We start from the raw sequence: 27,062 nt of genomic DNA, 5'->3' as shown, positions 1-27,062 counted from the left end.
TAGGGATCTGGGTAAGGAAAAGTAGGAAATAACATTTTGTGTGGGTTTAGAGATACATTTATGTGGTGTGCGGTCATTTTCGTGAATAAATTATCAACTGTCCTAGCATAGGAGAAGTATCAGAAGTGTTCCTACTGCCACCACCTCACCTGGGGTTGTGGGAGGACAGTGTAAAGTTAGAAGTATCAAATTACACAAAAGTGTGTGGGTCATAGTGCAGGAACAATGTTTGAAATGTACAGGGCCAGAAGCTGGTCTGTATATATAGCTTCCAGATTTTAAATTTCATTCGCAAAATAAGTTTGATAGAAGTTTCTTTGAATTTGACAACAATCATACACATTTTGCGATATTACTATTATTCATGAATAGTGAAATAGAAAGAAACATTATCAAAAGATCAGTGAAAAATAACTTCTAAGCCATAGAGGAAAGAATGAATTATCTTTCTACAAAAACTATTTCAAAATTGTCCTGTAAGAAATTATCTGAGCCAAAAGAAATAAAAGAAATACAAGCAAAAAAGTATTATAGAATGCCAGACAGATAATAAAAGTACTGTGTTTTCTGGATGTTGCAATATAGTATATTTCAGGTTTTATGAATTATGTTGTGATTTTTCCCTCATTCTAAATATTCTTTTTTTTTTTTTTTTTAATTTAGGAGAGAGAGAGAGCTAGAGAGAGACAGAGACAGAGATACAGGCAGAGGGAGAAGCAGACTCCATGCAGGGAGCCTAACATGGGACTCGATTCCGGGTCTCCAGGATCACATCCTGGGCCAAAGGCAGGCGCCAAACCGCTGCGCCACCCAGGGATCCCAAGGACCAATTGTTAAGAATGAAATACAGCTTTAATATTCTTCCTTAATCATTGCTTCTCTGACGGTTTGCCTTGGAAAATTGCCGAGGGACTTGATTTTTCTCTGGCCCCGAGGTGCAGCTCCAGTGGTTTTCATTGCAAAAAACATTGCTATGAGGCCTGGCCAGCAGGGGGCACCATGCTGCCAGTCTAGGTGTGCTGTGAGCTCTGCCTGCCAGGCCCATTGAAGTGTTTAAGAGAATAAATATTTGATGGGAATCTCCAGAGCTCTGTGTGCTTGTGTAAGAGGAGAAGAAATGGCTTTCTCTTCCCTCCCCTGCTCCTGCTTTCTCTCTCTTTCTCATGCACACACACTGAGTGTTAAAGCGCATGTATTACAGATCGTGCATTGGGTAGACATGATCAGGGAAAAGCTTGCTGGAGAAGATGACCCCTTGGGCTGTTGGCTTAGAAGTGGAGAAGTGTGTGGTTTGATGAAAAGAGGAAAGAAAGATGTTGTAGGAATTTGGCAGGGGACTAAAGGAGGCAGGAGAGCTTAAAAAGCGAATAGTCTTCACCATAAAGTGATTCCTATTTAATGTGGGGAGGAACTTTACTCTCATTTTTCTGGTGGGCTGAGTTGCAGGGTAAAGACTCGCGTGCTGAAAGCCAGACTGCTCTTTCCAAAGGAACAACTGTGTAGAAAGGTTATACTCTGAGTGTCACACTGATGTTTGTTTCTTGTTAGATTCAAGTAGGATGGATTAGAATTTCCTTGCGTATCGTAGGGCCTGGCTATGGCTGGCAGAAGAAAATGACCGTAGGGATTAATATCAGATATGGGTGGTTACTACAACATTTGTGGCAGGAAGCACTGTAAAAATAAATTAGGGCTTATGCCTAATTTCATGTTCTAAATAAACAGCTCCTTATGTGTGCCATTCCTGAAATTAGCTAAAAACAAAAGAACTAATGGTCGCTTGGCAGTTACATCTAGATGCTACTAATTTTTATTTAAAATATTTAGTTATTAGTAAAGTAATACATGTAAGTTGTTAAAGGTTGAATTAGTGTGGAAGTTTACCATGAAAAGCTGTAGCCTCCCTCCCCATTGCTGCCATTCTGGTTCTGTTCTGCCAAAAGCAACCACTTTGAACTCATTCTGTTTTTAATTCTTTTATGGTTTCCACCATATTTCTAAATGAGGTTTAGAAATGAATTCTAAAGGTGAACTTCTGGGCTTTGGTGCCAAGTAGTGACATGGTATATCGTGTTTGTTTCTTTCCTGGTAGAATGTGCTTTTTCTGCTTCATTTTTCTACTAGAACACTTTTTCACATATCCTTGTTTCTCCTCTCAGATCACTGTCTATTATATAATCTCTCTCTCTCTCTCTCTATATATATATATATGAAAAGAAGCTCTCAAAAGAGTGTGTCAGTTCTACTTTTTTTTCCCTGGAGACATCCTTCCCAGGTAAAGTGGCTCTTGTGTGGATGTGTTGCAAAGCTATCATACTAGAACTGTCTTATTCTTTTGTTGAGTTGAATTCCTGTTTTTTTGGATACCATGTGAGAGTGTGTTTTATTTATTGATTAATCTCTAGTATTGTTGAAGCCCATCTTGCAGTAAGCAGTTTCCTAAGAAAGCTTACATGAAAATTAAATTTAAGGATCTGATAGTTTGGCTAGGTATAGAAATATAAAGTATTTCTCTAGCTGTTTGTTAAGTTCAACATGATATTTTCCCCCTTTATAAAGAAGTTCTTTTTATAATCTTGTGTTTTTTTAAAGAAATATTTGGTATTCTGTAATTTCCGATTTTGGTATAAGTCTGTTGTTTTATGTTCTTGGGGAAACTTTTCAGTCAGAAAAAAATCTGAGGAGTTTTCTTGTATGTTTTTAAAAAATGTTTTCTTTCTCTGACTTTTGTAGAGCTCTTAATGGTTGGATATTGACTTTCATATCAATATTATTAGGTCTTCACTTTTCATCTTGTTTTTTTTGTTCTACTTTTTTGGGGAGGTTTATTTTATTTTTTATTTTATTTATTTTTATTTTTCACTTCTATGGTTGGATTATCTGAGGCTATCACACTTCTAGTTCCTAATAGCTCTTTTATTCTTTTATATTTTAAAAATAGCATCTCGTCCTGGTTTTGTATGAATGTATTAACCCCTGATAACTCTGAAGATGTGAGCATTTTAGGAAATGTTATTTTTAAAGTTTGATGCATTGTGTTTCCTCTTCTTTTTTCCCTGTTTTCATTTTTGAATCTCTTTTTCATTACGAGAACTTTCTGCACTTATCTGATAGTTTTCCACAGAGCATAGAAAACCAAAGGGAGCTCTCTGAGCATGGGTCAGATAGCAAGTTCGATTTTAGGTGAAGGACTTTGAATGTCAGTATGGGGAGGATTTTTTTCCTGTCTTCTTGTGAGGTTTCAGCATTTGCCCAGGGCATGATTTTTGGCTCTCTGGCCACAAGTGTAGAAAGTTTGGCCATGTGAAGTTTCTGTGCAGCCAGAAGAAGGGGGGCTTATGAGAGAAGAACAGTGCTGCTTTTCTTATGCCTTTGCTTTTAGCCCTTCATAGTTTATCTCCTGAATTTTCCGATTCTTAACCTTGATCTCCTGGCTTGGCTCACCTTATTTTCCCTCCGGCCTCCATTCTTTATCGATTGTTGGTGTTTCCACCTCCTGAGCCACCTCTGTTTTGTAGGCGAATGCCTCTCTCTTCCTGTCCACAGGCCTCTCTGACACACCGGGATATGCATACCTCTGCCCTGCCTGCTAAGTGATGACGATTGCTTATTTTATGTATATGCCACGGAATGCCCAGATATTTGGTCAAATATTATTCTGGGGGTTTCTGTGAAGATGATTTTGGGTTATATTAACATTTGAATCATAGAGTAAAGCAGGTTTCCCTCTCCAGTGTGGGTCGGCTTCATCTAGTCAGTTGAAGACCTACATAAGAAAAAAAGGCTAAGTGAGAGGGAACCTGCCCTCACAGCCTTTGAACTGGGACAGGGTCCTTTCTCCTGACTTTGGTCTGGAACTATACTACCGGGTCTCCAGCTCGCTGACCACGAATCTTGGGACTCGTCAAAATCTATAATTGTTTGAACAATTTATAATCTTACTGTCTCTTTACATATACATTCTGTTAGTTCTGGTTCTCTGGAGAATCCTGACAATTGCAGAGATGCTCTTACTTGTACTGAATTACTCTGGATTAAAAAATGGATTGACTTATCTCTTCAGAAAGGTATTGTCTTTCTGTTCTGAATTTAGACCCTATTCTTCTCTCAGCCTTTCCCCAAGTGAGGAAGTGGGAGTCCCCTCTGGAGATTTCCTCTCACTGCAGGTCCTGTTCAGAGGGTGTCTTAGGGGCATGTGCTCAACTATCTTGCCAAAAGCAGAACGGTGTCTATTTTAGGGGGGAAAATCTCCTTTGCTGATGATTCCATTCCTTGTTTATAAAACCGTGATTGTATATTTTTTTATTACTTTCTGCTAATTTATAGTCCCTGAGTGGATGAAGATGATAAATGTGTGTGTCCATCTTACAATTGTGGGTCCGATGCCAGGTACTTTTTAGGTTGGTCCTCTATTGCTATTAGATGCTATTAGAGCCCCATGCATAAAGTCTTATCTTCCTCATGTCTCTATGTGAAATTCCAAGTAGACAACTACATGTCTCTATATGAAATCTTTCACTTTATGTTCACTTTATGAAAATTTAAGCTATATGCTTAGTTCCTCATGCATATGGGAAAGGGCAGAAAACCTAGCAGAAAAACTTGAATTAAAATTAAAAATTTGTGTTGGTGAGGATGTGGAGAAAGGGGAACTGTCTTGCACTGTTGGTGGGAATGAAAGCCAGTGCAGCCACTCTGGAAAACTGTGGAGGTTCCTCAGGAAGTTAAAGATAGAGTTACCCTATGACCCAGCAATTGTACTACTACTACTCTAAAGATACAGATGTAGTGAAATGATGGGACACCTGCACCCCAATGTTCATAGCAGCAATGTCCACAATAGCCAAACTGTGGAAGGAGTCCTTTGGCAGATGAATGGATAAAGATGTACTATATAGGGATCCCTGGGTGGCGCAGCGGTTTGGCGCCTGCCTTTGGCCCAGGGTGCAATCCTGGAGACCCGGGATTGAATCCCACATCGGGCTCCCGGTGCATGGAGCCTGCTTCTCCCTCTGCCTGTGTCTCTGCATCTCTCTCTCTCTCTGTGACTATCATGAATAAATAAATAAAATCTTTAAAAAAAAAAAAGATGTACTATATATTACATATATATATTATATTACATATATATTATATTACATATATATTATATTACATATATATTACTATATATATAACATATAATGGAATATTACTCAGCCATCAGAAAGGATAAATACCCACCATTTGCTTCGACGTGGATAGAACTGGAGGGTATTATGCTGAATGAAGTAAGTCAATCAGAGAAGGACAATCATCATATGGTCTCACTTATACATGGAATATAAGAAATAGTGAAAAGGACCATAAGGGAAGGGGGGACTGAGTGGGGAAAAATTAAGAGGAAGACAAACCATGAGAGATTCCTAACTCTGGGAAACAAAGAGTTTCAGAAGGAGAGGAGGGTGGGAGGATGGGGTGACTGGGTGATGGGCAGGAGGACACTTGATGGGAAGAGCACTAGGTGTTACACTATATGTTGGCAAATTGAATTTAAGTAAAATTTATTTAAAAAAGAATAAAAACTGGTAAAAAAATAAATTAAAAATTTGGGGGTGCCTGGGTGGCTCAGTCAGTTAAATGTTTGCTTTAGCTCAGGTCATGATCTCAGGGTCCTCAGATTGAGCCTCACATTGGGGCTCCCTGCTCAGTGGGGAGTCTGCTTCTCCCTCTCCCTCTGACTTTCCTTTCCGTTTGTGCTCCCTGTCTCAAATAAATAAAATCTTTTAAAAATTAAATTAAACATTTGAATAAAGCTTGGCAATTACATGTGATTATAAAAATGACACTGCTTATCTTGGGTTTTGATATCTATAAACTCCTTGGACTCTATATAGCACACGGGACTCACAGATTTTGCTTTATATCCAGACCTGAATGGAATTTCTGTGCATTTCACAGTAGAGAACTCTGTACCTCCTGCTAGTTTCCCAGTTTGTCTGCTTTGGCTAGCATCCCATGTAGATCTGGTTCATCAGTGGTGTTCATCATCAGGCTCTGCCTGCTTGGGAAGTGAGGTTTTTTTTTTTGACTAGTTTCAACCTCTGCTTGCAACCAGCTGTATAAGAGCAGCAGCCACTGTGGCGCATGAGCAGGATGTAGGCACTTCTACTTTGATGTCTCTATTTCAGAGTCCTGTCACACTTTGTTTGACTTGTAGTCTGTTAGCCTCCAAGACAGCCTTAAACTTTCCTTTTGATTGGGTTTACTTCCTGTGTACGGAAAGAATATATTGAATTCTGAGTAAAGGACCAGAAGTATAATTAAATGCAATAGATTTTGACCTGTTTTGCTTCTCCTGGGGGCAGTAGCAGGATCGGGCTTCATTTGTGACTCTTATACCTGTGCCTTTAGCCCAGGCATTTTCATAATATTGTTTCTTTTTATTGAAGATAGAATCTCATCAAAAATGGTCCTTTTTGCTTATTTTGAATGAGAGTCTCACAACTCATTTTCATTTGATTTTATATCCTTGAATTCACAAGTTTTCTTAATAAAGCAATTGAACAAAATCTGCTTTTCAGTGGTGCCATATTTAAAGATAGTAGCTATAAAAGTCCAATGTCTTGCATTTTAGAACTTCTTATCTAAGAGTTATGCATGATGGAAGATTTCCCTGGCAGCATGCCTTGCACTCAAAATGTTATTGTATCTTTATTCTCTTATTCCTTGTCTGCATTTTTTTAATGATTTCATTTATTTATTCATGAGAGACAGAGAGAGACAGGCAGAAACATAGGCAGAGGGAGAAGCAGGCTCCCCACAGGGAGCCTGGTGCAGGACTTGATCCCGGATCCTGGGACCACGACCTGAGCTGAAGGCAGGTGCACAATCGATGAGCCACCCAGGCGTCCCTCTGTCCTCATTTCCATGAAAGCATTGAAATAAATGCTTGATGTCCAGGGTATTTATTGAATAATACATTATCTGTAATAGAACAGATTGGAAAATATGATAGGAACAGGACACTCACACTATTTAGTAGGAATTATAGAGAATCTTTAATTGATGCAGTTATGTTCACAGGTGTATTTATAAGTTGATTGATTAGAACTCAGCTTGTTTTTTCTCATTGGATGTGTATTATAAAGAATATGCTAAAAAAGTCTGCGTAAGCTATAATAAAATGCTATAAAGAAGTATATTACTAATAGCACTGGTCTGGTCCAATTATTACATTCTGGGAATAGGCTATTAGATAAGGCAGTATTTTTCACCAGCTATAGACTAAGAAGTAGGAAAAGTGTTGAAAATAGAAGTATCATTGTTTTCAAATGAGCTTCTTAACCTTTATTTGCAACTGGTTAAATTGCAGTAGTTCAGGCAAACAACGTGAAAATTTCTAGCGAAGCGGTCGTATCCCTTTTTATCCGCAGGAATTTCTATATTGGAGAGGATTTCCAGAATATAATTTGGGAGTCCATGCTAGATAGACAGGGAGGGCCACAGGCTTTGCTGTCCATTGGCACGTCCTCCTGGGTGACTCCCAGGTGTTCACTGATGTCCATTGTCAGCAGGCGTGGCTGGGGCTCTGCTGGCCTTTGCATTTAGTGTCTCACTCACTCTTGCTCTTTGCTGTGAATTAGTTTAATACACTAAGTGATAAATGAATGAAGCTATTTATGCAGACATGACCAACCTTCTTAGGACACTGTGTTTTCTTGTCTTCTGTGCAATAACCCAGAACTCCTTGCTGAGTGAATACTTTGAGAGGAGAAAGGTGGATGGCATCTTACAGGGCCTGAGTGGAATGGAAATTTCCAGAACATGATCATGGAGGACTGGCTTAGCTCATAGTCCGCCTTCCATGGAGAGTTATTTAAAAGAGCCCTTGATTCTTTCAGTCAGTATTGAACACTTACTGTGCATTGGGCACGCAAGAAAAGTATTTGCTCGTGTAATGTAGGAGAATAAAAACAATGCTTGCTTTTTGGCTATATGTATACGTCAGGTGGATTTTCCGCTTACATTTCAAAGATGATGTTAAGCTAGTTTAAGTTCTGGGTTACGGGAGGCTTGTTTTAGGGGGAGGTTACACTTTGAGCAGTTACTGCATTTTAGGTTTGCCTTTGGAGAACACTTGTCAACTTCAGTTTTTCTCACTACAAGAAAGTCAAGCACAAGCAACATGTCTGGGTTCTTGCTTTGTGCTGCATCCTGGAGATCAGACTTCCACATTGTTTCGTGATTTGTAGCATGCGGAGCCCCAGACCCACATTTTTGCCAGTCCCTATTTTCTACATAGATTGTTTCCCATATTCACCAGATCTTTAGAGTATCCAAGAGGAGCATGCCTACCATACATATAACTGAGTTCCACCCCTGCTGAACCAAGTTCCCCAGAGGAGGGAGTTTACTGGTTGCTGCTGTTGTCAGGTTTTGTCTTCTTAGAATCTGGAGGCTTCTCGTTCCTGAGAAGAAATGGCCAGCATGTGACCATGCTGGTCTCTTCATACTTCTCCACATAGCTCCATCCACATTGTCCCTTTCCTATCCCTCCCACAGAAGGAACAACTCAAGCTCTCCCACTGCGCACTTTACGGTTGCTGTTCTCTTACTCTGTGACGCTCTTCCCCTGTGTCCCCACGTGGAGGTTCCTGATGATTCACCTCCTTCAGTTCTTAGCACACCCATCACCTTCTCAGTGGAACATTCCCTGATCATGCCATTGAGAATTGTGCTCCTTCCCCCAGCCCCATACCCCCACCCCTGGAGCCCTCTGTATCCTCCTTCTCTGATTTATTTTCTTCCACACTATTTATCACATCTATCCTCTAGTATATTTTTTCCAAACCTATTTTTCCTCTAGAATGTAATTCCCTTGAGGATATATATTCTTGACTGGTTGGTTCTCTGCAGTGTCTGGCACAGTGCCTAGTATATAGATGGGGCTCAGTAAATATCTGTTAAAGGCAGGAGGGGTGGATTTTGACAAACCCATGGCCATTCCTCATGTCACTCAATTTCAGGAAACACTGGTCTAACATGTTTAGAGGGAACCTGAGTGAACCACAGGAAATGCTTGTTTTCTCCTGATCATTTGTTCCCCTTTCCCAGGCTCTAAGATGTGCTAAATACCAAGGACTGCTTGCACCCAGAGCCTGTCCTTGTTGTTAACAGCCATGCCGGCAGGCTTGCTGACATATGTGGTTTGAGTGGGAATCTTTTGAGGGTGACTCATTCCCTGTGAATATTTCTTTCCCCTGATACAGTGGATGGTAAATGGCTCTTATCCTTTTATGTCTTAATAGTGTTCAGCTGGATTGACTTCAAATAGGAGATTTGGACAGATTTACCTGTTCAAGGATGGTCAGAGTGTGAACCTTGGGCCAGCAGCATTGGCTTCACTTGGAACTTTTTAGAAATCTAATAAAAATCTCAGGCCCACTCAGAATGGGCCTGAATATAGATTTAATGGCTAATTTCATATGCAACTTGACTGGTCATGGTGCCTGGATGTTGGTCAAACATTATTGTAGATGTTTCTGGGAAGGTGTTTTTGAATGAGATTAACATTTAAATTGTTAGACCTTGAATGCAGCAGGTGACCCTCTGATGTGGGCGGACCTCATCCAGTCAGTTGAAAAGCCTGAATAGAACAAAGTCTGACTGTCCTAGACAAGAAGGAATTTTGTCATCAGGCAGCTTTGCTGACATATGAAAGGCAACACTAGATCTTCCCATGGGTCTCCAGTCTGCCAGCCCACCCTGAAGATTTTATACTTGTCAGGCCTCCATAATCGTGTAAACCAACTCCTTAAAATCTCTCTCTCTCTCTCTCAGTCTCTCTCTCTCTCTCTCTCTGCGTGTATACATTCTTGTTGGTCCTGTTTATCTGAAGAACTCTAATAAATTTTAACAAGATCCCCAGGTGACTTGTATGCATCTTTAAGTTTGAGAAGCACTATCCTAAACTCTTCTGGTAGAATGATGGGTGCTGCCTTTAGCTGATTGTAGTTTTGTGTGTTTTAAACAGGACACATCAGGTTGTATATCAAGATTATTATTTTACTATACAGTAGCCATCTCTTGGATGAATGCCAGTTTCTCTAAATTATTGATTATGCTCATTCTATTTCAGTTTGAAAATATTTTAGACTCATTTTTCTATTTCAACTAGAATAAAAGTTAGTATGCTTTCCTTCCCCATCTTTGGTTTTCTCACATAAATGGGATCTCTTTCTGCTCCAAACCTTTAATTTTATGGCATTTCAGAGACATGTGGGTCCCATTAAACACACTTAAGCACACTTAGTACTTTACTCAAGTCAGAAATGTTCACACATAGATGGGGTCATGTGCCAACTGTATGTGTGCGTGTCTGTTTTGTACAGATGGAATGTAGGGTTCAAATATTATAGTCAAACTGCCATATAAAATGCTTTCTAGTCTTAGAGTGTGTGAATTTTCATGTTTTCTTTATGATAAATGTTGTTTGCTTTATTTCAATGGTCAGTACACCATAAAGGAATGCATAGAACTTTGTACCATGAGCTTATTATGTACATGAATTTGATATATTTTCCCTACACTTTAATAAGCTTGATTTGAGCCAGTTTCTTCTGTCTGGCAAAATTTTACAGTGTTGGGACTCCTGGAGGGCTCAGTGGTTGAGCATCTACCTTCAGGTCAGGTCATGATCCCGGGGTCCTGGGATTGAGTCCCGCATTGGGCTCCCTACAGGAAGCCTGCTTCTCCCTATGCCTGTGTCTCTGCCTTTCCCTCTGTGTGTCTCTCATGAATAAATAAATAAAATCTTTAAAAAATTTTTTTCTACTGACATCTTATACCCCAAAGGCTTCCTAAGTGAGTAGGGGCTCCATGCAAGCACATTTTCTAGCTAGTTAGTGATATCCTTTCAAGTGTCAGAATCTTTAAGTTTAAACTGTCTTAACAGTGGTTTTAATATATTTTTTAATATATATATTTAATACCTTAAGCAAAAGAAGACCCTTTGCTCTTCTATTTTGGTGCTTCTAATTTGTTGTGTATTTGAAACCTGCTAGGTAATCTTGCTACCATCTATTTCAGTTAAGGCTTGGCTCAGAATCATGTCCTCAGAAGGCAAGCTAGGAGTCAAGCAGGTATTTTTATGGATAAATCTTTGAGCAGCCAAAAGACCAATGATTTATTTTGCCCCTTCAGATTCTCAGTTTATGCCTTTGGATTATTTCATTGTTCGTTGATTATCTGATGTGTGGTGGGAACATACAAAGTTGAAGTAAGCATTCTTAATGTTCCCAGAATCTATTCTGGGGATAGATAAATAAAATATAAAACAAAGCAGAGACCAGTTAATGTCTGGTCGTAAATACCACCCTGTGGACTTAGAGGAAGAAGAGTCTTTGTGATTTTATCAAACTTAATGGAAGATATGTTTGAATGGGAGAGTAAAATGGGAAGGGCAGTTTAGTTATGGAGAGACCATGTAGGTGAGAGAGGATGTCCCCAAGCAAAAATGTGAACATCTATAATTCAACATAAGCTCTATCAAGATTCTAACAGCATTTTTTTACAGAGGTAGAAAAAACACTGCTAAAATTATGTGGAACCACTAAAGACCCCAAATAGCTAAAGAAATTCTGAGAAAGAAGAACAAAGTGGGAGGTATTACACTTCCTGATTTCAAATACTATAAAGCCATAGTCATCACAACAGTATGGTATTGGCATAAAAAAAACAGACAAATAGGCCAACAAAACAGAATCAAGAGCCCAGAAATGAACCCAAGCTTATATGGTCCCCTGATACTTGGAGAGGGAGCCAAGAATCCTCAAGGGAGAAAAGACAGTCTCTTCAATAAATGGTGCTGGGATAATTGGATTTTCACGTGTAAAAGCATGAAACTGGATCCTTATTTTACACCATTTACAAAAATTAATTTGAAGTAGATTAAAGACTAAAACAGAGGACTCAAAGCCATGAGACTCTTAGGAAAAAACATAGGAACAAAGCTCCTTCAATGGGTTTTGGTGATGATTTTTTGGATGTGACATCTAAAGCACGAGCAACAAAATAAAAAGTGGGACTACATACAACTAGAAAGCTTCTGCCCAGCAAAAGAAACCATCAATAAAATGAAAAGAAAACCTTTGGAATGGGAAAAAGTATCTGCAAACCATATATGTGATAGAGGGCTAATATGTAATATATATAAAGAACTCATACAGCTCAATGGCAATAACAACAATCTATTTAAAAAATGGGCAAAGTACTTGCATAGACATTTGTCCAAAGAAGATATATGAAAAGTCAAGAGGCAAATGAAAAGATGCCCAGCATCATTAGTCATTAGAGAAATACAAATTAAAACCGTAGGATCTATCACATCACACCAGTTGAGATAGTCATCATCAAAAAGATAAGAGATAACAAATGCTGGCATTGATGTAGAGAAAAGGGAACACTGTTTGTGGGACTGTAAACTGGTACAGCCACTATGGGAAACAGTAAGCAGTTTCCTCAAAAAATTACATAGAACCACCCTATGATTTAGCGGTTCAATTTTTGGGAATATATTCAAAGGAAATGAAAACACAAACTTAAAAAGATATCTCCACCACCATGTTCATAGCAGCATTGTTTACAATAGCCAAGACATGGAAACAGCCTAAGTGTCCATTGATGGATTGGAGAGGTTGTAATATATTCATAAAGTGGAATAATACTCAGCCATAGAAGATGAGGGAATCCTATCATTTTCAACATGGGCAGACCTTGAAGACATACTAAGGAAATCAGAATGGCAAGACCTGTCTCACACATGGAATCTAAAGAAACAAAACAAAACAAACCCAAATTCATAGAAAAAGATAAGACTTCTGATTCCCAGAAGTGGGAGGTGGGGTGGGGGGTGGGAAGGTGATACAAAGTACAGCTTTGAGTTGTAAGATAAATACGTACAAGGAATGTAATATACAATATGATGCAGTAGCTGCCCCTACTGTATGATATATATGAAAGTTAAATTCCCCCCCCTTTTTTTTTGTACCCATGTGAGAAGATGGATATTAGCTGAACCTACTGTGGTAATCATTTCACAGTTATGTAAATCAGATCATCCTGCTCTACACCTGAAATTATGCAATGATGTATGTCAATTATTTCTCAATAAGACTGGAAAAAAATTCCGAACAAGCATGAGCAAAGGGTGTGATAGGAATAGAGTTTATTCGGGTGTGGTTGAACAAAAAAAACACCCCTGGTAGGTATCTGGAGGGACACATTGACCTGTTATACATATGCCTGGGACCCAGGGCATCCTTTATGGAGTTGACTTGCTATATGGAATCAGTGGCTTTATATTAAGAATTGTTACACATCACAAACCCTAGAATAATTCTACTTGCTTGTGTGAATCACTTAATTGGTGTTTCTATCTCACTCTATTTCAGTGTTCGTGTCTTTTGCTATATTTGGAATGTGTACCTCTTTCTGTTTTGGGATTCTTGAAGCATATCTTCCTTTAACAAATATTCTTTTTTAAAAAAGATTTATTTATTTATTTTAGCGAGATAAAGAGAGCAGGTGCAGGGGGAAGGGCAGAGGGAGGAGAGAGAAAAAAATGTCAATTAGGCTCCTGCTGATCACAAAGCCCCACATGGGGCTTGATCTCACAACCCATGAGATCATGATCTGAGCCAAAACAAGAGTCGGACGCTCAACCGACTGAGCCACCCAGGCACCCTAACAAATATTCTTGATATGCGTACTGTAGCTCCTGGAAGGCGGGTAAATCTCTCTGCTTATACTGTGTGAATAGTAAATATATCTAAGTTTGAAAACTTAGAAGATTTTCTTGTCAGGTGTGTCCTTTTACTAAATCTTTGAGGGACAGGGCCAGCATAGCAATTTTCTTGTCATGATTCTGAAATATTTTATTCTTAAAACCACTTGTAAAACTCTTGAAACTTTTCATTTTCTTTTAAGAATTTACATCTGTAGCTGATAGTAGTATTTTCCTTTATACTTCTAGTACGGCCAAGTACAGTGTGTTGACGTTTCTACCTCGATTCTTGTATGAGCAGATTAGAAGAGCTGCTAATGCCTTCTTCCTCTTCATTGCCTTATTACAGGTAATGTTTTTAAAGAAGTTATTTAAAATTCATAAGGTTAATTACATGCAAAATGAGATTTTGCTAAAAGGTCGCTTAACTGAAAAAGCGTCATAATACTTAAATGTAATTTGTCCCCTTATCCAAACATCGTTTTCGTGCACAGACAGTATCTCTGCATAAAGGCTGACTTCTTTAGATCTTGCCATAAGGATAATTGCAGTTACTAAAAGAGGCATTGAAAAATTACCATACGGTCATAATTTTAACCCCTTTTCAGTTCTAAACAGATATACAATGTTAGATAAAATTTTTAAGATATGTAAAATGTGTAGCTAGTTTTTAAAAAGAAGATAATTACTTTGGTATAAGAGAAATGTAACAGAATTTCCAAAAAGTGAGTGGTGTCATATATTTTTTTGTAGGGAGGATTTTGATTGAAAAATTTTAATTTGTCAACTTCCCTCTTTTGGTCTCTTGTCTTACAGCAAATTCCAGATGTATCTCCAACAGGAAGATATACCACCCTGGTGCCATTGATCATTATTTTAACAATTGCAGGCATCAAAGAGATTGTAGAAGATTTTGTAAGTTTTTGCTTTCATATAATAAAAACATTGTATTGAACATAACTTGTAACTTATTTGTTGCTTTGGTTTTTTCATTGAAGTTAAGAAATTGGTCAATAGCTTAACTGACTTCTCAAGGCTCTTGATGGCATTTTAGGGGAAGGGACATGTACACACAGTGTCTTAAATACTTAGATAGTATTTCAGTAGTTCAGACTGTGTTTTCAAATGTTAGCTCTGTGAACCCTCTTTGGTTTTTATTACTGATGTTCCTTATATCCTTCTTTACAGCTTGCTAATTTGGGTAGCAAAAGGATGGTATTGCTGCCTAGTATCACAGCATTGGGCTGGCTGTGCCTGAGGTCATTTTATGAGTCCTGTCTCCCCTCAGACTTATCTTGGTGTATTTCCAGGCTCATTGGCTACAACCATATTCGTGCTTTCTTCCCTTTTTCCTATCTGTGGTCTTGTCTGCAGGGTCTTTCTCTTCCTCCCTACCCCTCCCTCTTTCCACCCTTTCTCTCTCCCTCTTTCTCTCTCTTTCTCCCTCCCCCACCCCTGTGTCTCTCTTTCTCACGCACACACATACACTCACACACTTACATTTTTCTGGGAATAGGTGAATAAATGGAATGCAATTCAAAGGTACTTTACGTCCAAAATTCTTTACCAATAAAATGAATTCAGTTGTTGCTGGGTTTATTATCCTGAATAATTCTTTTAGTCTCATCTTAAACAAATAAGGAGTGAAAAGTTTCATACTTCAGAGTGCTTGTTCCTTGTTGGAGCCAAAATGTCATGGTTGACACTAGCATAGACTGCATCCATGTTTGCTACATTTGTTTGTGGATTAGTGAGGCTGTTGGGTCACAGACCTCTAAGCTGAGTCTTGCAGCCTTACCATTGCTGCTAGTCCGTTTCCTTGAGTCCTGTTTCTTTCCTGATCTGTTGTTGCTATTTCAATTATTCATTTGGAACTTTTGAATCTAAGAACTTTCTTTCTTTTTTTTTTCATAACAGAAGCGGCATAAGGCAGACAATGCAGTGAACAAAAAGAAAACGATAGGTAAGACACCAGGCTGAATCACTTTTTCTGCTAGAAAACTTAAGGCATTTTAAATAAGTAGCTAATGATATTGAGGTAAGTTGAGGGAAATGATCTATAAAATATTTTAAAGAAATAGCAAAAATTACAAACCAGTCCAACAAAATGTGAGTCCTGGCTGTGAAGCTTTGAATAGAATTTGTGTCTTTTAGAAGTTTGGAAAAGGTGGAATTTTCAGGCCTATTTTAGGTCTATAAAAAGTCCATGCATTCACATCCTTGGTCTATAATTGCTCCTTACCTCTATTTTTTATTGTATTGATTTTTAGGTCTGTGTTGTGTGTATGTATTTAATCTTGTAACAATAGGGTGATATTTTTCTTCTGGGATAAATATAGCTAGATTTAACTTATATGCATATACCTATATTTATGTGTATGCATTAATGTATATATGGTACATGGCTTGGGGCTCCATTTTGGGGACTGCTGTGATGTGCCTTTATGTCTCAAGATATGGTATGTTGGAATTAATAAGTGGAATTTTGAAAGGAGCCTTTTAGATTTTGGAAAGCTGATTTATTTTGATTGTTACCAATATTAACTGGTACATTGTTTTTTCTTTTTCAGTGTTAAGAAATGGTATGTGGCATACCATTATGTGGAAAGAGGTAAAAATTAATTTTAAAGATCTGCAGAAAGTACAGGTTTGGGGACTTGTAATTAATTGCTAGTATTGACTGCAATAGATAAAGCTCGAGTTAAGACATTGGTCATCCCTAATGTAAATTTTACATTGTGGAGTTTCCCACGAGATTTAGGTAGAACCACTACATGTTGACTTAGTTTCCCTGCTTCTTCTGGAAAGTGCTTACTGTTTCCGTTTTCAGTTGTGAAATTTGTTGCTCCTTGATGGATATTTCTGAAATATCAAAGCATTCTCTAGTTTCCAATTCCAGTCCAAGAAATCTTTTCCCTGGTCTTCTCTTAGACTAATCTAAATCAAGTTTTTAAAAGATTTTCTAACTTTGGAGAACCTCACTTTTTTTTTAATTTAAAGATTTTATTCATTTATTCATGAGAGACACACACAGAGAGAAAGAGGGGCAGAGACACAGGCAGAGGGAGAACCAGGCTCCATGCAGGAAGCCCGATGAGGGACTTGATCCTGGGTCTCCAGGATCAGGCCCTGGGCTGAAGGCGGCGCTGATACCACTGAGCCACCCAGGCTGCCCAGAACCTCACTTCTAATGTTTTTGGTGGGAAGAGTTTTGGGTTTAAGATTACTGTGAAATGTAAGCAGGGGTGAAATAGGCTTGGAAACCATCCTGTGTGGAACCTGAAATTGGTTGTCATGACCAGCTGTCACTGCTCTTTACAGTAGTGAGAAGGGTTTGCCTCCACGTCCCTGGAAACATGAGGTTTTGGAGGGCTTGGGGATGGATGAGGGTTTTTTTGTTTTATTTTGAGGTTTTTTTTGGTTGTTTATAGTGATGAGTAGAAAAGGTGGAAGAAATATGCTTGTGACATCTGGGTGTCTTGTATCTGATAAAGTTAGCTTTTTAAGTGAGCCTCTGTTTTACCTGGACTTTCTTAATGGTCACAAGGTTTTTTTGGAGAGTGACTCTAATGACTTCAGTATTTGAAGCTGATTAACGTAATTTTGAAAACAAATTACTTTTTGAAGCCTCACTTAACAATAGTTTCTCTTGCTAACCATTTAATAAGCAGCAATTAAAAATGCTTCTATGATCTTTTACTCTGCAAAATGCCTGTGATACATTAACTACAGCTCTTGGTTTAGTTTTTGTTTTGTTTAAGAGAATTATGAAGTCTCTTTATAGTGTTTCATGATAACACCTTAACCTTGATAGCAGTCTTGAAGTCCTATAAGGCAAATACTTATTGACCTTCCTCTTACTTGGAAGTCTCCGGTTCCTGGTCAGGTGGTTGGAAATTCTTGACCTCACAGAAGTTAGAAATGCTCCCAGTGCTATGAGGGTTCAAGGATTCCCACTGCATTTAGGAATGGCTTCTGTTTCTCTAAGTTCTTCCTGCCACCCTCATGCCTCAGAATGAGTAAGAGTAAAGAATGATTTAGATTTGGGATGTTTGCACTCTTTGAAAGAGTAGAAAATGGAGTGATAATCTCTGAATTCTGGGTTGAGGAGTCGATGGCCTCACAGACTCCTAAGGCTCATTACCACTTCCCACACACATTTGAAGTTAAAAAAATCCCAAACTCAATACCTGTTATATGCTTCGTCATGTATATTTTTATTTCAACTAAAATGCTTTTGTTCATTTAAATAGAACTGTTAGTATGTCCTAGAGATGGTGTTAAGTACTGGAGATGCAGTAAAGCATAACTAAATAAAGCATGGCCCCTGCCCTTCAGAAGCTGCCTACCGTGGTTCTCAGCCTTCGCTGGGCATCCCATCTGCTTGACTAGCCGGTCTAACAATGAATGCTGTGTGGGCTGATTTTGGGAGTTCCATTGGGCCCTAAAATTTGCATTTGTAACAAGTTCCCAGGTGAAGCCGATGTTGCTGGTCCAGGGATTACACCCCTAAACCACTGATGCAGTGGGGGTGGCAGGCGGCTGGAGAGAATGCAGTGCAGGTGCTGAGCTCTGTGTAGGGGCATGCTTCAGGTGCTTCTGGAACATATGGGAAAGATGACCAGCCTAGATCCATCAGTTCAGATGAGCAAAGGCTTCCCTTGTGTGATGTTCTGGTGTTCTTTTGAAGGATGAATGAGGGGTAACTATCTTAAGGGAAATGCTATTCAAAACAGAGGGAAGTGGGTGAAAGTCTGAAGTGTTTGGGAAGGAAAGCCAGGCACATCTGCAGTGTGGCTTGAAACAAGGATGAGAATATGGGAGAAGACAGGCGATGAGAGATATCAAACACCAGAGATGTCAGGCAAGGTGGACCTGGCTATCTTTAAGCTTCCTAAAGTGATACAGCTCTAATCTGAAATGCTAAAGCTTGAGTTGGCAATCCCCTGGGCTATAGCCGGATAGTTAGTGAATGCTGGGAGGCAGTTCTTTGGTGCAGCTCGATAGCTTTGCTTGACTTTGAGAAGACCTTTGAGCTTATTTTTCAAAATGAAGAAGCTTGAGAAATCCTCTGAGGCTAGAGTGGATTCAGGGATCTACAAGGGGCTCCTTCTCACCTTTAAGAATTCTCACTCAAGAAAGTTCACACACTCAAGGGACAACCATGCCCAAGAACGCCAAATAGAAAATCATTTTCAAAAATGTTTCCAGCTAAGTAGTTTTTTATGCACATGAAACTTCTTAGTACTTTGTTACTGGGATATGAATATTTCTTTATTCAAATAACTAAGATGGGAGAAAGCCATAATTTCCGTTGTCCTCCCACTGAATTAGCAAAAAATCCACTGCCCTTTTTCTTTGGAAAACATGACCAATTTTCCTTTCTAGTTTTTAATTAACTGCTTCTTCTGATTTTTTCTATGTAATTAAACTATTCACATAAAATATTTCTACATTTAAAAACATTTTCAATTTTCCTAAGCATTCCTTGCTTTTGTACTGGTGGTTGTTAAGATAGCTCTGTAGCTTCTATTCCCTGATATTCTCTTTATTGTAGAATATGGAATATACTTATGTACCTTCTTTTTGCCTTTAAGTTGATACTAAGTTCAAATGTACAGTGGATCTGGAATTTAACACCCCCCCCCTTCTAATATCGAGCCTAATTCCTGACTTCCCTACATACATGCTTTGATAAACGATTCAGAGCACTAGCAGGAGATATTTTTAGTAAACCTTCCTTTTTCCTAATAAAAAGTTAAATATAGGCACCTGCCAGGCCCATTCTCCTACCTTACAAGATCCAGTAGTCTTTCATAGATATTACTTTCATAAGTATTTCGTAAGTATTCTGTTTGAAATTCTTGATTTCTGAGAGAATAGTAACTTGTGTTAGAATAAGAAGCAAGGCCTAGATGCCCATTTTGAGTTTTGAACTTACTCATGTGTGGTGAGAACAGCCTTTATTCTTGTGCTGAGAATCATGGCCTCTCTTTCACACTCCTAGTGTCCATTTGGTTACACTCCTGCTGGTAGAGACTAGCAGTTAGCACATGCCTGTTTCATTCCCGGTGCTTGCATATGCTTCCTTTATCACTGCACCAGGCCTACAGGTAAGTATTGATATTTCTCCATTTTATAAGTGAGGATGCTGGAGCTCAGGGAGGTGAAGGGCTTGCCAAGATCCCAAGGCTAGTGTGTCCATGAAGCTTGGATTTGAACCTAAGCCTGCCTGACTTGAAAGCTCATATTCTACCTAACTGGGTGCTTCTGTGATGTCATTTAAAGCATTTACAAACCCTTGGGCACAGTGTTCATGTTCAGCAGGTTAAGGCTTTTTATTTTTTTTTTATTTATTTTTTTTTTTAAGCACCTATGCTGTTTCCCTAGGTGGTCTCTGATTTTGGCTGTGACTCTTTTTTTAGGCAAGTTCTTGATGCTGTACAAATCTTCTCTGTTTTAAGAGGCATATTTCCAGGGGACCTCTTAAATGCACTGTTGTTGGATGAATTTAGTATTGCCGTATAATCGACCACTGGCTAGTTGCTTGGTTTTGAATCTTGGGCCTAACACTCATTGGCTGTGTGACCTTGATCAAATTCTTTCTCTTTGAGTCTCAGTCTCCCCATTTGTAAAATGGAGAAAATATATGTGTTAACTCAGTTGATCCTTGCAATCACTGCATGAAATATGTGATGTCAACCTTTTTTTATATATAGATGAGAAAACTGATGCACACAGAGTTTACATAACTTGCTCTGGGTTACACAGGACTAGCAAAGAGTCCAGCCGGGGTACTTGAGCCCAGTATTCAAGCTGGCTCTGGAGCTGTGCACTTAACCACTCTCCCCTACTGTGGACAGCTGTAGGATTGTTCCAGAGTTCCAGAGTGGAATTTGCAAGTGGATGGAATAACCGTAACAAAATGAAACCTTAATAGTTGTTCTGATTCTCCTCTTTTCTTGCTCTCCTTTTCTGTTTTTTTTTTTTTTTTTTTCTTTTTCATTCAGTGTCATAGTGGAAAGGCAGTGTTACCATTTGTACTGAAATATTTTCCTTCTGTTCTTGTCAAGGAAAATATTTTGGGCTTCTGTCTTAAGCTTCATGACATAATTATATAGAAATTTTTTCTTCAAATATTTAGCCCCCTTAATCACTGTGCATTCTTGTTTTTCATGCTCCTCTGTCCTTGTCCCTGGTTTTCTAGGTGGCCGTGGGAGACATTGTGAAGGTCATCAATGGACAGTACCTCCCAGCAGACATGGCCCTGCTCTCCTCCAGGTCAGGTGTGCGAGCGGCCACAGTGTTTGAAATAAATGTGAAGAACAATTAAGCATTAGATGGTGACTACAGGAATCACAAGCACCTCTTTTCTTTCCAACCCCCAGGCAACAGTTTTCTCTCTCTGGAGGGTTCTTCTGTTACTTGTCATTTGCCTTTTTGTTCCCACCTTTCTTTCTCCCATTCATCCCCTTGTGCTTTGGTAGAACACTTAGATTTATTGATTTATTTTAGTCTCATAGGGCTTCTAGGCTATTCTTCATTCATGTGATGCTCCAGAGCAGTGGCGTGAGTCCATCAGTAACACGAGATTGCATGCAGCTTTTCTGAGGCTTGAGAACCAGTCTCCTGGTGAGTCCAGCTAGGAGACTTCCCATGGAGCCAGGGACTCCTTTACTAACTGCTCAGAGATCCGGGCCATGTTTGCAGGCTAGACATGACCTGCAGTTGGTGTTCTCCCTTCATTCGTCCACTCTGTGTCCCCCTTTATGCCCAAGGGCTATTGCTATGTTCTCCAGGTAATTTTGTGCTGGAAAGGTATCACCAATCACTAAGTGACATGAATAATGGACCATGCAGTCCTTGACTTTTCCTTGGCTTGATATATAAAAGTATATATCAAAGAGGGTATGCTACAATTATGACATGAATAAACTTCTTTTATGAGTTCAAAATTAAATTTTATGCTAAGACTAAAACTTCTGTGTTTATATGCTGCTGGGAATCCTAGATACTCATACTGTTGGCATTTTCTTTGAATGCAGACAGTGTTTCTTTCATTGGATTTGATTTTACATTTTTTTTATGCCTTAGCATGAATTTTCTGCTCGAGATAAAAGGTTTAAAAATAGGATCCCAGGCCTATGAAGAAGGAAAAGCACCATATACATACAGCAGGACTCATATTTATCCCTATTGATTGGTAACAACAGAAATAGTGAAATGTGGATCACTTGACAGTTTGGTGTATGAGTTTTCACTGTAACCCTCAGAAAACCTAGTTCTAATATGAGTTTGTTTGAGTGGATAGGGTGTTTTCAGGATGCTTATTAGTGTTTGAGTCTGTACATTGTGCTAAGCACTCTGCTGAGTACATCATCCCATCTAATCTTCCTCCAAACCCTTGCCATCCCTACTTTATGCACAAGAAAATAGAGATTAAACAACTTCCAAGTCCATACAGCCTATAAAGGTAGCAGTAGGGGATTTTTAACTTAGCCAGTGGGTTGCAGACTCCATTCTCTTAACCACTAACTCTGCATCTAACCTCGATGATTGGAGGTAGCAATACACAGTATCTGCCATTATTATTGCTTTTCTTTAAAAAAAATGATTTTGTTTATTTATTTGAGAGAGAAAGAAAGCATGAGCAGAGGAAGTGGCAGAGGGAGAGAGAGAAGCAGACTCCTCGATGAGCAGAGAGCCTGACAACAAGGCTCTATTCCAGGACCCTGAGATCATGACCTGAGCCTAAGGCAGACACTTAACCAACTGAGCCACCCAGGCACCCCTGCCATGTTTATTGTTATTCTTCAAGTGTTCTGTCCTTAAAATTAGGCGTTTTGATTAAAAAGTTACCTGTTGACATAGTAGAAGGTGCCAGGAAGACAAAGCCTGTCAAGCCTGTGTCTTCATTCCTGAACTCTGGCTGTAATGTTTTTCAAAGGATGTGTTTGTACCAGCTGTGTCTAGGGTAGCTATTTTGGTCAGGAGCAGGCCAAGTCTCAGACTCTAAGGGTCACTCAAACACAGTAGTGGGGTCTGAGTTGGCACATACTGTGTTTCCCTTAACCCACCAGTCCTCTTCTCATTCTTTTTCAGTTATTTCTGCTACCTAAGTTCAAGTAGCCATTATATGGGGGCCATAAAGGTGGATCATGGGGCAAATAACTTTGTGTTGGTGTTGAGCCTCAGAGACGAGTGTCTTTCTGGTCACTTACTACAAAGGTTGTTGAAGGCCAGTCAGCAGACACAATTTCCATGGTAGAGACTTTGTGAGCTATGAATTTGTGGAGGAGACATGACTAAACTTTGACTTTTTAAATTTCTCTCTCCATAGTGAACCTCAGGCAATGTGTTATGTTGAAACAGCTAATCTAGATGGAGAGACGAACCTTAAAATACGTCAGGTAAAGTAATCTTTTATGACTTGCGTTGTTATGGAGGTCCAAACTGTGAATTTGGTCTGCTGTACTAGTTAGTCTTTTTCTAGAGAAAAATGGTCTGTTAGAGTTATGCCTTCACCATAATAGAACCCATGGGAAACATGTGCCTTTAGTATGAAGGGAACCCCTTGAGAGGGACAGCAGAGTTAGAAAAAGTGAGCTTCACTCATGTATGGATTACAAAGGGTATCTTGCCTTAATTTATGTCTTAGATCTGTGTCTGTTAGTGCAGGGGGGAAGAGATCCCATCATCTAGGTTGAGCCATGTGGTGAAAAAGGCATCAGCTATATGGAGAGATGCTCTAGACAAGTTCTGGACACCTTACTTTACATTGTTGTTGTAACTGAGACTTTAATTCTAGAGAGTAATATATTAGACACAAAATTTCTATATAGAAGTACAGCCTTAAAGCTGTTCTTACTATATATTTTAATTCTAGAATGAAAAATGTTCTTTACTATAATATGAATTTTAAGCATTTGGCATTTAAATTTTCTGTTACATAAAGTTGAATTTGATAGTTCTGTCCACCTGTCTTTCTTTTCTACCTTAGATACTTGATTTAGGTAGATTTTGTTTGTTTGTTTAAAGAATTGCTAAGTATTAGAAATAATACTGGTACGAATAAAATACTATATTAAAAGAATGCTTTATTCTGTTTTTATGAATGTTTTTGCGTTTGTATTAAAGTAGAGCTAATAGAGTGCTCTGTGCAAGGTGCTTGAGTACGTGGTTCCTTGAACATGGATGTTCCCAACATAGTGGGAGAATCTTTGCACTTCATTAAATTCTTTGTAAACTTTTGCATTAGGTGCTGTGGCAAAGGCTGCCTGGAAGTCTATATTGAGGCTCTGGGAGCTTGATTTGTTACCTTTCCCAGTTACTCCTGTTTTAGATGATACATTATTTCCTTTGGATTAGCAATGGGGATGCTGAATGTTGTCTTTGACCCTGGAAGATTGTATTCAGTTTCCTCTTTTGGTTTAATGTCTTAGGGTTTAAGTCACACTGCTGACATGCAAACAAGGGAAGTATTGATGAAGTTATCTGGAACTATAGAATGTGAGGGACCCAACCGCCACCTCTATGACTTCACTGGAAACCTGCATGTTGATGGGAAAAGGTAACACTTTAGTTTTTCTTCGTTTTATTTATTTATTTATTTATTTAGTTAGTTAGTTAGTTAGTTAGTTAGTTAGTTCTTAAATGGGACCAGGAATTACTGGAACCTAGGTAAAATATCAGTTTGTTTTTTTGATTTCATAATATTTTAAAACCGTGAAATTTCTTGGTTTAGCTTAGATATGAGAGACTGAGCTTTTCCTGAAGCACAATTTCCATCAATATAAACCTTCTTTCCCTTAAATTTAAGGAAAAAACTGATTTTTGTCAATAAAAACAGCCTGGGTCTGTAATGAGATTATCGGCACTGACTGTTTTTCTGTGTGTATTTACCTACCAGGAAGGAGAGGTGGTTTGGGCTGCATAAAACTTTCTAGAAAAGCAGAAGAGAAGCATGTCAGGTCTATAAGAGCTAATCTGTTTATTAGAGAAATATCTTTTTTTTTTTCCTTTGGCTAGCATTCTTCTAAGAGCATTTGTTTTTATTGAGTGGAAGGAACAGCAATTACTCTTCCTTTGGAATATTCACTGCCCTGTGGTCTCTATTCTGTTGTCTTCGTCCTCTTGGCATTTGTTTGATTGTTGGAGAGTCATTTTTGTCATTATGTTGGGGTGCAGTTTCTTCCTTCTGCCTGTCTTTAATCTGTATGCTCCTTACCGATTCTTCCCACCTTTATATTTTGAACAGACCCAAAGGGAAGGACCTGACTGTGGGAATCAACCCAAAATAACTATGGCAGTTGTGACTGGTTTCTTGGTTTTCATTTAGCATGCAGAGCCATTTTGAATTTCTAAATTATCACTCAGCCCTTTATTTAACCATTAAGTCATCCTTGACAAATTTGATATTCTAGCTTTATAGTCTAAAAACTAAACTGAGTTTTCTAAATGAATAAGCTTCTGGTTATTTTAGCAATTTCTTTTTTGGGTGTGGAGTTCTATAACTGGGTTATAAAAGAATACAAATCCCTCTAACATTTTCTAAGAAAACAATATATGATAATAATATATACATATATTTTTTTCTTGTAGTGATGAATTGATAGGATAAAATATTTTTTTGGGTCTTTTTTTTTTTTTTTTTGGTAGATGAAGGCAGTGGTAACCTTTATTGCTCCTGTGTCTCAGTGAAACAGTTCAAATTTGACTAAAAGAAATGATCGAATTAATTGGTTAATTGTGGGTTTATGTTTAAGGGGGAAAGCTCATGCTCATTTATCAAACTATCATTAAATATAAATGTTGTTTCTTATTTTTAGCCCTGTTCCCCTTGGGCCTGACCAGATCTTATTAAGAGGTACACAGCTTAGAAATACTCAGTGGGTCTTTGGCATAGTTGTTTATACTGGACACGACACCAAACTCATGCAGGTAAAACATTTCTATGCTGAAAAACAATGCTGATTTCAGTCTTTATTTTTTTCTTTCCATTTTTATGGAGTAGAGCGTGCAAATACAGAAACTGCATTTAGGGAGTTCAACTTTGTCTGTGAACCTAAATTTAGAAAGGAAGTACCTATTATTTCTGATGCTGGGGTAGTTTTTCCTGGATTTCCATTATTGTATCAGATGTTTGTTACCTCTTGCTTGAAATATCAATGGTCTTAATTTTCCAGATTTAGGGGGACAATCAGTTCTAGCTTATCCTCTGGACTTAAGTGGGGATTCATTCTAACTTCTTTATTTCTCTGCTTCTCTTCCTCACTCCACAAATTAGGATTTTATAGTACATTGTTCTTTTAATTGAATCATCGGCAATTTAAAATCAGTTATTTTTGAACTAATGTTTATTGTTCATACACACAAAAAAAATTAAGTTAAAATGATTTTGCTCTTTCTCCCTGTTAATGATTTTTAAATGATTTGTGAATTTATAGCAGCCCTCATTTGTATTATGATATATTTTGCCAGACAACTTTTGAAATTCTGTATAAATCAGTGTCCCAATGTGTCATTTCTTATATTTCTTTGGTATCTTTTGGATCTTATTTTGCTAATGGTTGCTATTCATGAGAATCAGCTTTTGAGCTTGTCTGCTCTTTTTTTTTTTTTTTTTTTTTTTTTTTTTTTTATCACTTCCAAAGCATGTATTTGACTGTGTTGAACCAAGTCTTGAAGTAGGCTGTGTGGATACAGTAGTGAAAGGCTCAGCTCTCAACTTCTGGGAGCCACGCAGACTAAGGAATTGCCATGTAGAATGATTACTGCAGTATGTGTCATGACAAAGTGCTGTAGATGTTTACAGAAGGGCCAAACAACCCAGGGTTGGGGCTGTTAGTTGACTAGATGCTCAAAACCCATTTTAGATGGAGTGTTATAGAGGGAGGTTCTGTGTTGGTACACTGTTTGAGGTAAGATGATGGAGGAGGAGAGAGTTAAATGTTCATTATTTTAGATGAGGTGATAGACCCTATGTTTACCCCAGCTGGGAAATGCAATATAGACAGGGTGGTGGGTGGTGGGGAGTGTGGGAGATGGTGGGCATGAGAAAGCTTCAGAGACCTGTGACATTTAGACTGTTGGAGTTGCCTCACGACAGGTTGATCAGTGTGTAAGGTGCTTGTCTTGGAGTTTCTGGGGGTGAAAAGACCAGGGAGTGAGCCATGGGAGTAGAAGCTAATGGTAGAGCTAATGCTAGGAGGCCATTTCATGCTGGGAAGTAAAGGACTGAGAAGACAATGCATCTGTGCTCAGTGCTGAGATTTTGAAGATGGATAATGGCAGAGCC

The 27,062-nt window shown here is 38.6% G+C and overlaps 1 protein-coding gene across 14 annotated transcripts in view; it reads left to right on the top strand.

The window, feature by feature from the left end:
• The window catches only part of ATP8A2 (ATPase phospholipid transporting 8A2), a 574,503-nt gene that overhangs the window by 131,330 nt on the left and 416,111 nt on the right, over nucleotides 1–27,062 (top strand). For all 14 annotated transcript variants that reach the window (XM_038573452.1, XM_038573457.1, XM_038573456.1 and 11 more), the window contains 8 exons: nucleotides 14,015–14,114; nucleotides 14,582–14,680; nucleotides 15,683–15,728; nucleotides 16,336–16,376; nucleotides 20,973–21,046; nucleotides 23,106–23,175; nucleotides 24,208–24,335; nucleotides 25,594–25,705. In XM_038573452.1, the coding sequence (XP_038429380.1) occupies nucleotides 14,015–14,114; nucleotides 14,582–14,680; nucleotides 15,683–15,728; nucleotides 16,336–16,376; nucleotides 20,973–21,046; nucleotides 23,106–23,175; nucleotides 24,208–24,335; nucleotides 25,594–25,705 (670 nt within the window). The remainder of the gene's footprint in view (nucleotides 1–14,014; nucleotides 14,115–14,581; nucleotides 14,681–15,682; nucleotides 15,729–16,335; nucleotides 16,377–20,972; nucleotides 21,047–23,105; nucleotides 23,176–24,207; nucleotides 24,336–25,593; nucleotides 25,706–27,062) is intronic.

This window comes from Canis lupus, chromosome 25, assembly GCF_011100685.1.
Source record: "Canis lupus familiaris isolate Mischka breed German Shepherd chromosome 25, alternate assembly UU_Cfam_GSD_1.0, whole genome shotgun sequence".
NCBI lineage: Eukaryota > Metazoa > Chordata > Mammalia > Carnivora > Canidae > Canis > Canis lupus.
This window is presented reverse-complemented; position numbering and strand designations above follow the sequence as displayed.